At 44.0% G+C, this 15,983-nt stretch overlaps 2 protein-coding genes across 2 annotated transcripts in view; one reads left to right on the top strand and one right to left on the bottom strand.

Annotated features, from left to right (window-relative positions):
- Positions 1-1,801: 1,801 nt before the first annotated feature.
- On the bottom strand, positions 1,802-10,410 carry LOC308329995 (breast cancer metastasis-suppressor 1-like protein-A). The gene is made up of 9 exons (XM_080784588.1): positions 10,305-10,410; positions 7,656-7,879; positions 6,665-6,755; positions 6,240-6,367; positions 5,925-6,004; positions 5,521-5,617; positions 5,120-5,209; positions 4,322-4,386; positions 1,802-4,072 (listed from the first exon to the last, which is right to left on the bottom strand). The coding sequence occupies exons 2-9, from the start codon at positions 7,789-7,791 to the stop codon at positions 3,974-3,976; spliced, it is 786 nt and encodes a 261-aa protein (XP_080640714.1). The 5' UTR covers positions 7,792-7,879; positions 10,305-10,410; the 3' UTR covers positions 1,802-3,973.
- A 2,725-nt stretch (positions 10,411-13,135) lies between these two features.
- ralgapa1 (Ral GTPase activating protein catalytic subunit alpha 1) overlaps positions 13,136-15,983 on the top strand; it is a gene marked incomplete at its 3' end in the record, with an annotated part of 112,020 nt that continues 109,172 nt past the window's right edge. Inside the window, exon 1 of the mRNA XM_080783393.1 lies at positions 13,136-13,693. Coding sequence (XP_080639519.1) covers positions 13,588-13,693 — 106 coding nt within the window. The 5' untranslated portion in view covers positions 13,136-13,587. The remainder of the gene's footprint in view (positions 13,694-15,983) is intronic.

Raw genomic sequence — 15,983 nt, 5'->3', positions numbered from 1 at the left:
TTAGATGGTTCTGTTATGACTGCATGCTGTAGTGTTTAGATGGTTCTGTTATGACTGCATGCTGTAGTGTTTAGATGGTTCTGTTATGACTGCATGCTGTAGTGTTTAGATGGTTCTGTTATGACTGCATGCTGTAGTGTTTAGATGGTTCTGTTATGACTGCATGCTGTAGTGTTTAGATGGTTCTGTTATGACTGCATGCTGTAGTGTTTAGATGGTTCTGTTATGACTGCATGCTGTAGTGTTTAGATGGTTCTGTTATGACTGCATGCTGTAGTGTTTAGATGGTTCTAGTACAGTATGTATTTCTACTGTATCTATGTTTGGTAGGTGGTGATCTGGCTGTGTGAAACTAGTACAGTATTTATTTATACTCCACTGACATATTTCATAACCAGAACCGGTGTTTTATAAAATAACCCTAACACACACTTTCTGTCTGAACATCTCATCATCATTTTCCGACCGTGGTCGAGATCATGGATTTCACAATGTTACGCCAGACTTCCCGGTCCTTCATTGCCATCTCCCAGTTCCTGCTTTACTGATGCCTGTGTCCCTATTAGCGATGACATCATGTGTCCCTATAGCGATGACATCATGTGTCCCTATAGCGATGACATCATGTGTCCCTAGCGGTGACATCATGTGTCCCTATAGCGATGACATGTGTCCCTATAGCGATGACATCAGGTAACCACAGTTCTCTACCTCTGGTCTGCTTTGAGGCAGGACTCCAGAGAAGAAGAGAAGATATAACCTCATTGTCAGCTCTGTAGCAGTGGCCGGAAAACTGTGTTCTTCTGGATCGGCCTAGTGTAGAAACACAGGGAAGGTTGTCGTATATTACATCAGTCGATGGGTGGCTCTTCTCTTCCAAGACAGATTTAGCGCTCTCATTAGAGGGCGGGTGTAAGTGCCATCCAACAGTTTATTTGAAAGTGTCCACGATTTATTGTCTCCACCAGGCCGAAGGCACGGGGAGAGAGTATGTTTTATTGTGTCCACCAGGCCGAAGGCACGGTGAGAGAGTATGTTTTATTGTCTCCACCAGGCCGAAGGCATGGGGAGGAGTATGTTTTATTGTCTCCACCAGGCCGAAGGCATGGGGAGAGAGTATGTTTTATTGTCTCCACCAGGCCGAAGGCATGGGGAGAGAGTATGTTTAGTTGTCTCCACCAGGCCGAAGGCACAGGGAAAGACTCCGAAAGAGTATGTTTAGTTGTCTCCACCAGGTCGAAGGCATGGGGAGAGAGTATGTTTAGTTGTCTCCACCAGGCCGAAGGCACGTGGAGAGAGTATGTTTAGTTGTCTCCACCAGGTCGAAGGCACGGGGAGAGAGTATGTTTAGTTGTCTCCACCAGGCCGAAGGCACGTGGAGAGAGTATGTTTAGTTGTCTCCACCAGGTCGAAGGCACGGGGAGAGAGTATGTTTTGTTGTCTCCACCAGGCAGAAGGCATAGGGAGAGAGTATGTTTAGTTGTCTCCACCAGGTCGAAGGCACGGGGAGAGAGTATGTTTAGTTGTCTCCACCAGGCCGAAGGCACAGGGAGAGAGTATGTTTAGTTGTCTCCACCAGGCAGAAGGCATAGGGAGAGAGTATGTTTAGTTGTCTCCACCAGGTCGAAGGCACGGGGAGAGAGTATGTTTAGTTGTCTCCACCAGGCCGAAGGCACGTGGAGAGAGTATGTTTAGTTGTCTCCACCAGGCCGACTGGGTTTGTCATTTCAACATATCTGTTGCTCTTCTCTATTAGTCTTGATCAGGGAACTCGGGTCACACAACTATAAACACCAATCAATACATACAAAATATTTATTATAAAACAACCTGTAAACAAACCTAGGATTTTGGACTTGAATATTCACCAGATGAGTTTACAAGCAGAGACAACATATGACATTTAATATCATCACCACAGTAACACCTCATTTCACAAACATTAGTTTATAAAGTAAATGGCAGTTTGGTCATCAATCATCACTCTTTAAAAATGGGATTTATCTGTGAAGATAGTGTCGTAAACCATTTTACGCTCAATAGTCACCGTAATCTCTCAATTTCCACAACCTGTGTATGAAATATTTGAAATGTCTTCCCCGTTTATGAAATAGAGTCCCTACACGAAGAGACAGAACTCCATTTTTTTTAGGGTTTTTGGAAAGAAAAAAAAAGTAAAAAGTGCTTTGGACAAAACCTCTCAACTCCATTGGACCCTCAAAATGTCTGCTATAAAGCAACTAACTCCACCACCTCTCCCCCTCTCATGGAAGTAGTTGACAATATATAAAGTCACAACACCAACTTTGATGAGGCTGTATTGCTTTGTGTTAAAAAATATAACGTTTTCTTAATTTTCATTTCCTGAAAAATGAACATTTTGGAGTTATGAGGTTTTCTCCCGAAACAGCAGCGATATGCTCTAGAGTCTGATATAACATTTGATCTTATTTATTTATTCTTATTATTTGATATTCCCATTTTGATCTTGGTGCATTGACTGTGGAACAATGCAATCAATGCTCGTCATGATTGAGTGTTGACATATTTATCATATTAAGTTTTAACGTGAATAAATATATTGGCATATGGCAAACCTTTATAAAGAAGGCCACTAGGTAGGAAGGGAAAGAGTGAGAAGACAAGAGGAAGTCAGATAGAGGTAGATAAACAGACTAATACTACTAGAATAGTTTACATTTACAGGAATACCTTGACATTCTTTACTTTTGGAGTAAAACCTTTAACCTCAAGCTAATTGGCTGACAGCTATGGAGAATAATATGCTACTATAACCTTTTTTTCTTTGGTTAAGTGAGCGGAGGCAAATTTTGGCCCAATTTGCTGGTGACAAATAACCAGAGTAATGTGTAGTAAACCCCTTAACCCATTCTGACCCGAGATCAGATTCTATAAATGTTCTTCGACATCCTGACAGTTTTCTGATAAAGCCGTGTTTCTATGTCAGTGGTTCTTCGATTTTTCAGAAAATAGCAGACCTACAAGCTCGTAGCGCGCCACTCGGTGGCGCGCTATGAGCTTGTAGATCGGCTATTTTTCAATAGCTAAAGCACAACATAATGCTAACACCAAAAGAGGTTTAATTTATACTCTCCAACGTACAACACGGTGTCGCTCACTGAAAACGGCTTTTTAGACGGCCTGTTTTCAGCGAGCAACGCCTGTCATACAACATAGTATATAAATCAAGGCTTAATTAACGATATTGAAATGCCAAGGTATGCCTTCGTCACTGTGTGTGGTCACTATGATTATTAATAACTTCTGTGTGTGGTCACTATGATTATTAATAACTTCTGTGTGTGGTCACTATGATTATTAATAACTTCTGTGTGTGGTCACTATGATTATTATGAATAACTTGTGTGTGTGGTCAATGACAATTTTCTGAAAAGGCTATATGTTTCTATGTCAGTGGTTCTTCGATTTTTCAAAAATAGCAGACCTACAACAAGCTTGTAGCACTGAGCTTGTAGATCTGCTATTTTTCAATAGCTAAAGCATAGCATGATGCTAACACCAAAAAGGGGTTCCCGCCCAAAATGGGTCACTGTGGAGGTTGGGGCACGTTCAACATTGGCACGTTTTTGCTTCCAGAAAGGTCTCGGGTGAATCTGTTTAATTTCACAGCGCAGAACCGTGGAAGACCAGTTTGTCACTGTGAAAGCCACACATACCAAGTGTATGAAAGTGTAAGAAAAAATAAATACAAATCTAGCAAAAAAGGAAAATTGTTAAGAGTATTCTGAATGCAGAGAAATCTATTACAACAGAACTATAGCTCATGTCCCGGTTTATGTTTACTGTATGGTTTAGGTTTACTGTATGGTGACAACATGACGTTCCCTGTCCCTCTGTGTGTGTGTGTGTGTGTGTGTGTGAGAGAGAGAGAGAGTGTGTGTGTGAAGTGTGTGTGTGAGAGAGAGAGAGGGTGTGTGTGCTCCTGTATGTTTCAGCAGTTGAGGATGGGTCTGCTTCGGTCTTGTCTGAAGGGGAACATGGAACTATCAGAGTCTGCCCTCCCTCTGTGAGGTCCCAGCGTAGCCACCGCCTGAAACACACATTAGAAGAGATTACAGTTTTACAATTTAGGCATTTAGCAGACACTCTTAATCCAGAGCGACAAAAACAGGGACACCAGGTTGAAATTATAATAATTGTTGGGGTCCTTGACATGAAATATTGAGAACCACTGATATGTTGACGTCATGCCTAAATGGGTTAAGTGAAGGTGGGGGCCGCATGTGGCCCCCAGGGGCCGCCAGCTGCCCATGTATGTACACACAGGTACTGTACATACCTTTCTGATGGTCGTCCAGTCCTCCAGGATGTCGAGGTCAGGTAGCATGTAGACTATATATGGGCGTGGGCGGAGTTAAAGGCCAGTGATTGACAGACGTGATTAAGCAGAGTGTGATTCACATTTTCAATGCGCAGTGAGCGGAAATATGGTTTTGTGCTCCGTCTGTTGTCTGTTGGGCAAAGGGAGGCTTCATGTCAACGTTTACCCACAGAAAAGACTGAGCAGAGTTAGCTTAGATTCAGGACGGGAAACCCTGTTGGTGTTCTAGGATTTCTGTTATACTTCTAAGTTCTAGCTATTGGAAAAAATAGCAGATCTACAAGCTCATAGCGCGGCACCGAGTGCCGCGCTATGAGCTTGTAGGTCTGCTATTTTTGGGAAAAAATCGTGAAACTGTGGCGCAAATCTTTGAATATGCTGTATATTCTTTCAGAGTGAACGTTTTTTAACTCAAATCTTTGCTTCTGGGGGGGGGGTCCTTTGACATGACAATGTTTGAGAACGACTGACATAGAAACATAGGGTTTTTTTTAAAGAAAACTGTCAAGATTTAGAAGACATTTGGGTTAACCACTTAAGCCCTGCACTTAGTTGACCTGAATCCCCAGGGTTCTACACTAGGCCTGTTTAAGATTTACACCGAAATAGCCTAGATCTGTAGATCGGCTAGGTTCGCCCCCAAAACAGGAGGTTTTTGTGCTTTAAGTCAGAGAGTTTCAGAGTATCTGTGTAATTTTTTATTTGAGCAAAAAAAAAGAAAAATAAACATTATTTTATATGTAGTTAGAAGGATATCAGACACCACGGAGGGTCTTCTCCTCTTCTTGTCGGGACTTAAGGCATCTCTCCTCTTCCTCCTCCCTGTGACCTCATCACTCCACAGCTCTGTCAAAGACACACACACACAGTTTAACCATTTATTTATGTCCACACAAAGGAGATACATACGAGGACACACATAGTAAAGGTACAGAAAGGAGTAACATGTGTTTTCATGTTACAATAACAGGCATGATGTCACTCAGCATCTAGTATATCTATGGCTATAAGTAGATGTGTCATAATATGTCGTCTCCACCATATGTGGCGGCTGACAATTATAGCAGAGACACTACAATGCTTTACCAGCCTTTTTGGGTGCGCACACACACACACACACACACACACAGCTGATCTCATAAGTGCGTGTGTGTTACCTGATGTGATGTCTATGCTGTGTCTGTCTTCCTCCAGACGTCTGATCTTCTCCTCCAGCTCACTCTGGACTGTATCCAAGAGCAACAGCTTCTCACTCTGTGTGCACACACACACACACACACACACACACATGCATGCACACAACACACACAACACACAACACACATGCACACACAGTAACTTGTGTTAATGATGCGAGTGAAAATATGTTACATTACACGGCAGATGAGCTTATGAAACAAGAAATAAATAGGAATACAAAATGTGTTACTTATAGCTAAGACTATTGCATTGCATTGACTATTGCCATTTTCATAATAACGTGTGTAGAAGACGTGCGTGCGTGTGTACGTGTGGGTGCGTGCGTGCGTGTGTGTGTGCGTGTGTGTGCGTGCGTGCGTACCTCCCAATGCTGGCACGCTGCCTGGATCTCACACTCGTACTTGTTCTTCACCGACTCCAGACACAGTTCTCTGTAGATTCCTGGGAAACGTCAGAGAGTGATTTAAAAACTCATTGACATGTTTATACTGCCACCGTGTGGCCATAGAGGGCATAGAGTCAGCCGAAATGGTCATTATTTTCAGTCACTTTCACTTCCTCCTATATGAACACTTTGCCACCATTCACCATTCTGTCCTCTGCCAATGACATACGTGTGTGTGTGTGTGTGTGTGTGCGTGTGTGTGTGTGTGCGCGTGCGTGTGCATGCTCTTACCCGCCACCTTGGTGCGGACCTGCATGCTCTCCAACAGGCCCGCCAGAGGGTCCAGGTACTCTGCTGCCCTGCCCGCCTCCACCTCCGTCAGCTTACTGTTCAACTGGTTGGTACGCTCGCGGTACAGACTGGGTCGTACACGCACACACACACACACACACACACGCACACACACACACACACGCACACGCACACACAGAGAGAGAGAGAGAGTCAGGTGAGGCTGTAACTGGCAGACAGGCCTACACATTCCATTCGTTCTCTATACATCATCGCCCAATCGCCGGTTATCGCCCGAAAAGATGAATTCAATAATAGTAGTAAATAATGCACTTTCTGGAAAATCAGCTGTTAATAAAACGTACTTTTAGGATTACCCCGTTCATCCATTTTAATCAGACAGACAGACAGACAGACAGTCTTACTGGTCTTTGAGGTCAGAGAATTGTTTCTCCAGGTTGGTCATCTCATCTAGACACTCCAATCTCCTCCGCTCGCAATCCTCCTCGTCCATTTCTGCATGGATGAACATCAGCAAGAAAACACATTACGTAGGTCATAGGTCATATTACATAGGTCAAACATATTACATAGGTGATAGATCATACTGTAGGTCATATTACATAGGTCAAACATATTACATAGGTGATAGATCATACTGTAGGTCATATTACATAGGTCAAACATAGGGCGCGTTCGGAAATGCGCCCTGAACGCACAGGTGTGCTCTCTTGTCGTTCGTTTATTCAGTGCACTCAGTGCGTTGTCGTTCTAAAATCCAGTGCGCTGCGCACCGGGTGTGCCGAGTGCCCGCACTGAGCGACCCTAACCCTCAGGGTAGGGTTGCTCAGTGTGAACGGTGTGTTGTATAACTGGTCGTTCGTAAATAAGGCACACTGAACGCACCCTGTGACGTCACCGCCCACCACACTCAACAAACTGACCACATTCCCGGTGCGCATAGCCGAACGCGCCCATAGTCTTACCAGAGCTGTCTCCGTCCTCAGAGATGGAGGAGGTGTCTTAGTCTTACAGTCTTACCAGAGCTGTCTCCGTCCTCAGAGATGGAGGAGGTGTCTTAGTCTTACCAGAGCTGTCTCCGTCCTCAGAGACAGAGGAGGTGTCTTACCAGAGCTGTCTCCGTCCTCAGAGATGGAGGAGGTGTCTTACCAGAGCTGTCTCCATCCTCAGAGATGGAGGAGGTGTCTTACCAGAGCTGTCTCCATCCTCAGAGATAGAGGAGGTGTCTTACCAGAGCTGTCTCCGTCCTCAGAGACAGAGGAGGTGTCTTACCAGAGCTGTCTCCGTCCTCAGAGATAGAGGAGGTGTCTTACCAGAGCTGTCTCCATCCTCAGAGATGGAGGAGGTGTCTTACCAGAGCTGTCTCCGTCCTCAGAGATGGAGGAGGTGTCTTACCAGAGCTGTCTCCGTCCTCAGAGATGGAGGAGGTGTCGGAGTCGTCCTCCTCAGAGGAGGTGACCTCCTGCTGCTCGTCCACCTCCATCTCCTCCGCCGTGCTCTCCTTCTTGTCCCGGTCCCGGTGCACCGGCATGTCCTCCTGGGAGGGGGGGGGGGGGGGACTGGGCCGGGCTGGCTGGGCCGGGCTGGACTGGGCTGGCTGCTGACTGACTTCTTCCACACTGTAAATACATGGAGGTTTACTATTATTAATATTATTATGACAGCAAGGCAATGTGAAGCAGATTCAGGGCATGCGATTTATTACTTTTCCACAAGCGATACATCATCATCGGGTCAGTTTTAGTTTTTAACACTTCAGCTAGAGACTGTATGGTTTGTGCGCTCAGAGACTGTATGGTTTGTGCGCTCAGAGACTGTATGGTTTGTGCGCTCAGAGACTGTATGGTTTGTGGTGTGCTCAGAGACTGTATGGTTTGTGCGCTCAGAGACTGTATGGTTTGGGCGCTCAGAGACTGTATGGTTTGTGCGCTCAGAGACTGTATGGTTTGTGCGCTCAGAGACTGTATGGTTTGTGCGCTCAGAGACTGTATGGTTTGTGCGCTCAGAGACTGTATGGTTTGTGCGCTCAGAGACTGTATGGTTTGTGCGCTCAGAGACTGTATGGTTTGTGCGCTCAGAGACTGTATGGTTTGTGCGCTCAGAGACTGTATGGTTTGTGGTGCGCTCAGAGACTGTATGGTTTGTGGTGCGCTCAGAGACTGTATGGTTTGTGGTGCGCTCAGAGACTGTATGGTTTGTGCGCTCAGAGACTGTATGGTTTGTGGTGCGCTCAGAGACTGTATGGTTTGTGCGCTCAGAGACTGTATGGTTTGTGCGCTCAGAGACTGTATGGTTTGTGCGCTCAGAGACTGTATGGTTTGTGGTGCGCTCAGAGACTGTATGGTTTGTGGTGCGCTCAGAGACTGTATGGTTTGTGCGCTCAGAGACTGTATGGTTTGTGGTGCGCTCAGAGACTGTATGGTTTGTGGTGCGCTCAGAGACTGTATGGTTTGTGGTGCGCTCAGAGACTGTATGGTTTGTGGTGCGCTCAGAGACTGTATGGTTTGTGCGCTCAGAGACTGTATGGTTTGTGGTGCGCTCAGAGACTGTATGGTTTGTGCGCTCAGAGACTGTATGGTTTGTGGTGCGCTCAGAGACTGTATGGTTTGTGGTGCGCTCAGAGACTGTATGGTTTGTGCGCTCAGAGACTGTATGGTTTGTGCGCTCAGAGACTGTATGGTTTGTGCGCTCAGAGACTGTATGGTTTGTGCGCTCAGAGACTGTATGGTTTGTGCGCTCAGAGACTGTATGGTTTGTGGTGCGCTCAGAGACTGTATGGTTTGTGCGCTCAGAGACTGTATGGTTTGTGGTGCGCTCAGAGACTGTATGGTTTGTGGTGCGCTCAGAGACTGTATGGTTTGTGCGCTCAGAGACTGTATGGTTTGTGGTGCGCTCAGAGACTGTATGGTTTGTGGTGCGCTCAGAGACTGTATGGTTTGTGGTGCGCTCAGAGACTGTATGGTTTGTGGTGCGCTCAGAGACTGTATGGTTTGTGCGCTCAGAGACTGTATGGTTTGTGCGCTCAGAGACTGTATGGTTTGTGCGCTCAGAGACTGTATGGTTTGTGCGCTCAGAGACTGTATGGTTTGTGCGCTCAGAGACTGTATGGTTTGTGGTGCGCTCAGAGACTGTATGGTTTGTGCGCTCAGAGACTGTATGGTTTGTGCGCTCAGGTCGGGCGCCCAGATTATAATGTCTGTCACCGATAGCTTCACCTGCCTATTACATATTTGGGCATATAAGGTTTTAGCCCAATCCATAATCCCCAAGCAGGCCAGGGGCGAAAACAAATAAAAGTCCCTCCTATCCTTTGGCCTGGCAAAGAACTGCCATAGAGAAGTTACCATGGACACTGGAGAGGTCATTCAACCTATAATTACATGCTTGGAATGGAATTTATCCGATATCCAGGTCTTGTGTTTCCCAAACCAGAATAAACCGTTAAGTACAACCAGTAATTAACACTGTATTACGATGTTATAGACATGTTACATCGACTGATTGAGTGGATACTTAGACAGGATCCTTTGTTCTTATCATTTTAATTCTTTATTAAAAGGATAACACAAAGTTGCCACTGTGCATGGTCCTGTGTAATAACACAATTGTTGTCATGGCTAATGACAATGTGTCTGTACTGTCTGCCTGTCTGTCTGTCTGTTAGGCTACTTCTTAAATAATTAATCAATAGTTTTGTAAAAAGGAAATAGTTAACAATTGTTAAAGAAACGAAACGAATCTTTTCCCTCAATTCGTTTTTCTTTCTGTCTCCTGCATCAGAGCTGAGGTACCATAACAATAACATGGCTATTTTAAACTAATGTTTCTTTGTGCCTGTGTAGTAGGCCTAGTAATGCAAAAATAATAATAATAACAACAACAACAGCTCGTTTTAGATCATTTTAACTGTCTGTTTTGGATAGCTGACTGAAAAAAGAAAAACAAATAAACAAGCTAACTGCTGCTTGTTGAATTGTGAGGTTGTTTATATTGTCAAGGAACATAAACAAATACGCCGCTTAGATCAAAGGCTTGTTTACTCACACGTGATGACCGGATGGTAGTCAAAAAACAAAATAAATAAAGCTTTTGCTTCTTCAAATGAATTCGTTCGGAACACTCGTGTGTCTAAAAGCTAAGTGGGGGGGGGGAAGCTAAAAACAAATCACGGCAGCGCCTGATGGCTTCTTGTTAGTTCTGGGAGTTGTAGTTTTTAATGATGGCGCACCGTAGCGTCGCTGGACGTACGACAAGGCAGCTATGCAAGGCAGGGATTGAGGGAGGGATGCACTACATTACCCAGAGTTCCCCTCGCCCTTTGGCAAGCCTGACGAGGCGAATTTGAGAGCTGGATCATTCTGAGCGCGTCGACCAGTAAAACCACAACACTGTGTTATTTAGTTCACTGGTTCCCTTCCCAAACCTTTTCATGTCAAGGAGGACCCCCAAATTGACACTAATTCTTAGCCCGCGGACCCCCCATTTGAAAAGTTATACCAGATATTCTCAACATGTTTAATTTCAAGGACCTCCCAGTAGGCCTATGTCATGCGTTCGTCTACGGACCCCCATTTAATGGCATTTCTATGGGACCCCCAATTTATATCGTAAAATCAATGTTAATTTAACTCTGAGTCGTGTATTTTTGTATTTTTACACTGGTTCCAAACTATCATTTAGCTGAGGGACCCCCCTGGGACTCCCTCAAGGACCCCCTGGGGGTCCCCGGACCCCACTTTGGGAACCACTGGTTTACCGCACGCAGCTAGGGGGTCGATGTCTCTGCCATCCATTACTTTGTTTTCCCTCCTCCCTCCGCCATGATGTTTTCATGAGCGGCGGAGCCATCCCATAGCCCGAAGGGTCGCGCCGTGATTTGACCAGCTGGTTGTCGTTGGAGACAGCAGCCAGCTATTGATTGATTGATTGAAGTTGATTGATTGATTGAAATATGTATTAACAGTATGCAGAATAGGTACATTTCAAGCACAACTCAATACAAAAACTGGTAACTGTGAGTGGACGACACCATAAATAAAGCATTACACTTGTTTACAATAGGGTCCACCTTTTTCAATTCATCAGAGTATAGGCTACAGTGAGTGGGGTTTGTTTATGATGTTCACTACAATTTAGTCCACTACAATTATTTTGAAACCATACTTTGTCACTATTCGAAAGTAGCCGAAACTCATTATGCAGCTTGTAGATCTGCTATTTTCTAATAGACTTTTACACATTAGAACACATTTTAAATACTGGTAACTTGTGAAATATATATATATATATATATATATATATATATATATATATTCTATTTATAGTAGGGTATATTTCATTTGGAATAGCCTACATCAGGGGTGGGAATCTTTAACGATGGCGAGGGCCACAATATTTCCCCGCTCACTCCAGAGGGGCCACATTAATGCATAATACTACTAGCAAAAACAGCCGATCAGCTATTTTTTTGCTATTATTTGAATTTAAATCCTGAATTATTTTTTTGCTATCTTTTAATTGGAATCCTGAAAAATAATTTTTTTTATTTAATTTCAAATGCCTTAAATTATAGTTACGTTGGACATAAAAAAAATACATTTTAATACTACTCTAATTTCAGCCTCTGTGGGGGGTATTTATATGCAAATATCATGACTAATGGCATTGAAATGGCATTGCAATGAACATCACTGATGACGTTGAGGTGAAAAAAGAACAGAAAGAAATAATAATAATTTAGTAATTAATTAAAATAAAATTGTTGCTAAGAAGCAACGCTATGGGTCTTAGAGGGTTAAGCTACTAATCTACTATTCTGGTATTAACCCGAGGGCCACATTAAGTGAAGGTGAGGGCCACATGTGGCCCCCGGGCCGCCCGTTGCCCAAGTATGGCCTACATGAATTGTATGGAAGTTCAGTTATAGATTGCAGACATTCTAGGGCTCGCAGCAGCAAAGTACTATAGACAGTTTAAATGTTCTGTTATTCTGACCCCTCCACGAAAAGGCCTTATCCATCATTTATACATTATGGATAATTAGTGTGGACGTAAACTGTTATTCCTCTATAGATTGTGGCATTATTATACCTTTTAACCCATTCTGAACGGGAACCCCTTTTGGTGTTTTAAAACGTGGCGCAAATCTTTGAATATATATTTCAGAGCGAACATTTTAAACTAAAATATTGGCTTCTGGGGGGGGGGTCCCTGGAACAACATATTTTGATATGGGGGTCCGTGGCCCAATAGAGATAATTCTGGGGGTCCTTGACATGAAAAAGGTTGAGCACATAGAAACATGGGTTTTTCAGATTGGACCCCCATTAAATGGCATTCCTATCTCTTGGGACACCAATTTATGTTGTAAAATCAATGTTAATTTAACTCTGAGAGTGTATACAAATGGAACCAAACGGACCCGAGTAACAGAGGTACAATTAGGTCCATTGATTGATTGATTTAAATATTTATTAACAGTTTGCAGAATTACAGTACATTTCAAGCACAAACTCAATACAAAGACTGTTATAACTGTGAGTGGACGACCCAATATAAGCATTACACTTGTTTACAAGAGGGTCCACCTTGTTCAATTCATCAAAGTTCATCCATTTGTACCTATAATTATAATTTAGCTGAGGGACCCCCTTGAACTCCCTCAAGGACCCCTGGGGGGTCCTCGGACCCCACTTTGCAGGAACCATACACTGATCTGGATATGCCTTGGCAATTGGCATGATTCGCAGTTGCCATAACAACCAAAACCAGCCCAATAGCGTCCCGTACCGCCAAGCTATGGGATGTTGTTGTAGACGCTTTTGGTCAACAGTTGAGCTTCCTCCGGGTGCTTCTTTCTGTGTTTTGGGAGAAGAAGAAGAAGGGAGGTTACTGGTTAGGTTCGTTGCAATGGATGGATGCTTGCTTTGCGCCGCTATACGTTTGATTATTAATTACACAACGCCTCTCTTTTAAAAAGAAATTAAACCCCCCACACCTCCACACACAAACAACAACAATGCACCTTTCCTCCTTTCCTCCCCGGCTATACTGTTGTTACTACTTCGTGTTTCTGTCTCGTACTGATGTCTGTTGACGAGGGTTCTTCGTTCGCAGCGCGGCGCCCGCCCGCCGTGGGGACAGTTTATTATTTATCTGAACATTAACTAAACTATAAACAAGCTAGCCGAGGCAGCAGCAACACGGCTATACCACTCGGCTAGCTCCTCCGTTTGCCCCGTCCTGTCTCCTGACCGTCCCGGGGCCCACCACGTCTCCCCGCTGCTGTTTGTTTGTTTGTGTTCTGTTCGGTTCGGTTAGTATAATAATGTTCTCCAAAAAGCCGCACGGGGACGTGAAGAAGTCCACGCAGAAGGTTCTGGACCCCAAGAAGGACGTTCTGACCCGGCTGAAGCATCTGAGGATAGTCATAGGTGAGTTATTAGTTGAGTTCACAGGGAAGTATAACAGTCCCTCCCAGGCTCTGCATGGCAGACACTGTTATACAGCTGGGTCCAAACTATAGCCTAATTACTGCTCTTAATGCTGCCGTTGTTGACGGCATTAGAGCTATGGGCCAGTGCTACATTAGAGCTATGGAACCAGAGCTACTATTATTATTTATTATTATGTGTTTGTGGATGGTGTTGACTGTCTGGTTGGTTTGTTGATACTCTGTTTAGTTGGTTCACTTCACACTGTATCACACACTGCGTTGCACTGCTTATTTGTGTGTGTGTGTGTGTGTGAGACTGTGTGACTGTGTGAATGTGTGACTGTGTGTGTGTGTGTGTGTGTGTGTGTGGTGTGACTGTGTGTGTGTGTGTGTGTGTGTGTGTGTGTGTGTGTGTGTGTGTGTGACAAAGACAGAGAGGGCATGTCAATCAGTGATGGAGTTTGGTGCCCACAGTGTGTGTGTGTGTGTGTGTGTGTGTTTTGTGAGCTGCTGTGTTTGGAGAAGGAGGATATCAAATGGAACACAACCACCCTAAAGACTAATCATTGTGTGTATTCCTGCACCATCTGCATGGAGTGATCTCGGTACATAGATAGACATTTGATTTATTGAAGAATCTGACATTCAAATGTACATGATCTTTGTTGTGATTGTATTGTTGTTTTGTTCTTTTTGCTTTGGCAATGTAAACGTATGTTTTCTCATCTCAACGAAGCCCTTTGAATTGAAATGGAATTGTGGCTGTTTGAAAGAGCATAGTGAGGAAGTGTTGTAATTGGCACAGTATGTTGCATGTGTGTGAGAGTGTGAATAATTTAGTGTGGGACCAGTCAGTCGTGTGTGTGTGTGTGTGTGTGTGTGTGTGTGTGTGTGTGTGTGTGTGAATAGTGTGTCACAGTAGTTCTAGTAGGAAGAACATTCATATCATATGGTGATGCAGACCTTGGTATTGTGTATAAATGCTGTCTCTTCCAGCTCAGAGGCCTTGAGGTTAGAGTGTCTGCCTAGCCGCAATTTGCAACTCTAGATTTGTTTTTATAATGGGATGAATCTAGAGTTGCAATGCCCTCCATTGACTCCCCACTCATCCAAATTGTGTTTGCGATCTGCTTGTATTAAACAATGTTAAACTCACCAACATTGCAGCTCTAGGCCAAGCTTGAATGATCCTCTTTCAATCTGCCAAGCGTTTGTTTCATAAAAATCCACCGTAGACATGTTATGAGCTACTTTCTGTCAAGAAATTCTGTGCAGGTGATTCTTTTTTCTAAGTGTTGGAGTTTGGAAGCGCTCGTCGTATGTCACTGAACGGCCCTGCGAACCATCTGTTTAGAATCTGCACATAATGCAGGAGGCAGCAGCGTGACCCGTTAATAAAAACGAGTGCTTCCAATCTGCATCACATGCATAGAATTTCTTGACAGAAAGGAATAGTATCTCATAACATGTCTACGGCGGATTTTTATGAAACAAACGCTTGGCAGATTGAAAGAGGATAATTCAAACTTGGCCTAGAGCTGTAATGTTGGTGAGTTTAACGTTGTTTAATACAAGCAGAACGCAAACACGAATTGGATGCATGGGGATTCATCTCATTATCAAAAAAAAGTTGCAAATTGCGGCTAAGTGTCCGCCCTGACACTGGGAGGTCAGGGTTCGATCATACCAAAGACTGTAAAAATGGGACCCAATACCTCCTGACTTGGTATTGTGCTGACTTTTTCTGGTTGGAGGACTATGAAAAACTGGAATTTTGTTTTAGGAAAGGTATTTTTGCTTTGGCAGACTTTTTATGCAGGGCGTGGGAAATAAGGCAGAATGTTTTGTTTGTGTAAGAGAGAGAGAAAAAATAAAAAAGGGAATAACAACAAAACATATCTGTTTCTTGTACTCAATGCAATATTGAAGCAATGATATGGTGTGTCCTGTAAGTCCATGTGGGCTGGGCGCCTTTGGTGCATGACACAAAAATAAAGAAATCTATCTATCTATCTACCTCCCTGCTTGGCACTCAGCATCAATAGGTTGGATTGGGGGGGGGGGGGGGTGGGTAAAATCTACTAATCAAATTATTCCCGAGCGCGGCACGGCCAGGGCTCGACGCTTAGCATTTTTCCAAGTAGCACGTGTGCGCCTAAGTTGAAAAATCTAGTAGCACACAAATTATTTTAGGAGCACGATGCAAAATGATGTATTTTTAAGGGGTGCTAGCCCCTCCAATATACAGCCTTTGTCCCCACACATCTCAAAATGAGCCATTGACAATC

This window comes from Protomyctophum bolini (genome assembly GCF_963924005.1).
Source record: "Protomyctophum bolini genome assembly, chromosome: 15".
NCBI lineage: Eukaryota > Metazoa > Chordata > Actinopteri > Myctophiformes > Myctophidae > Protomyctophum > Protomyctophum bolini.
The sequence above is the reverse complement of the archived record's forward strand: the minus strand, read 5'-3'. Positions and strand labels throughout refer to the sequence as shown.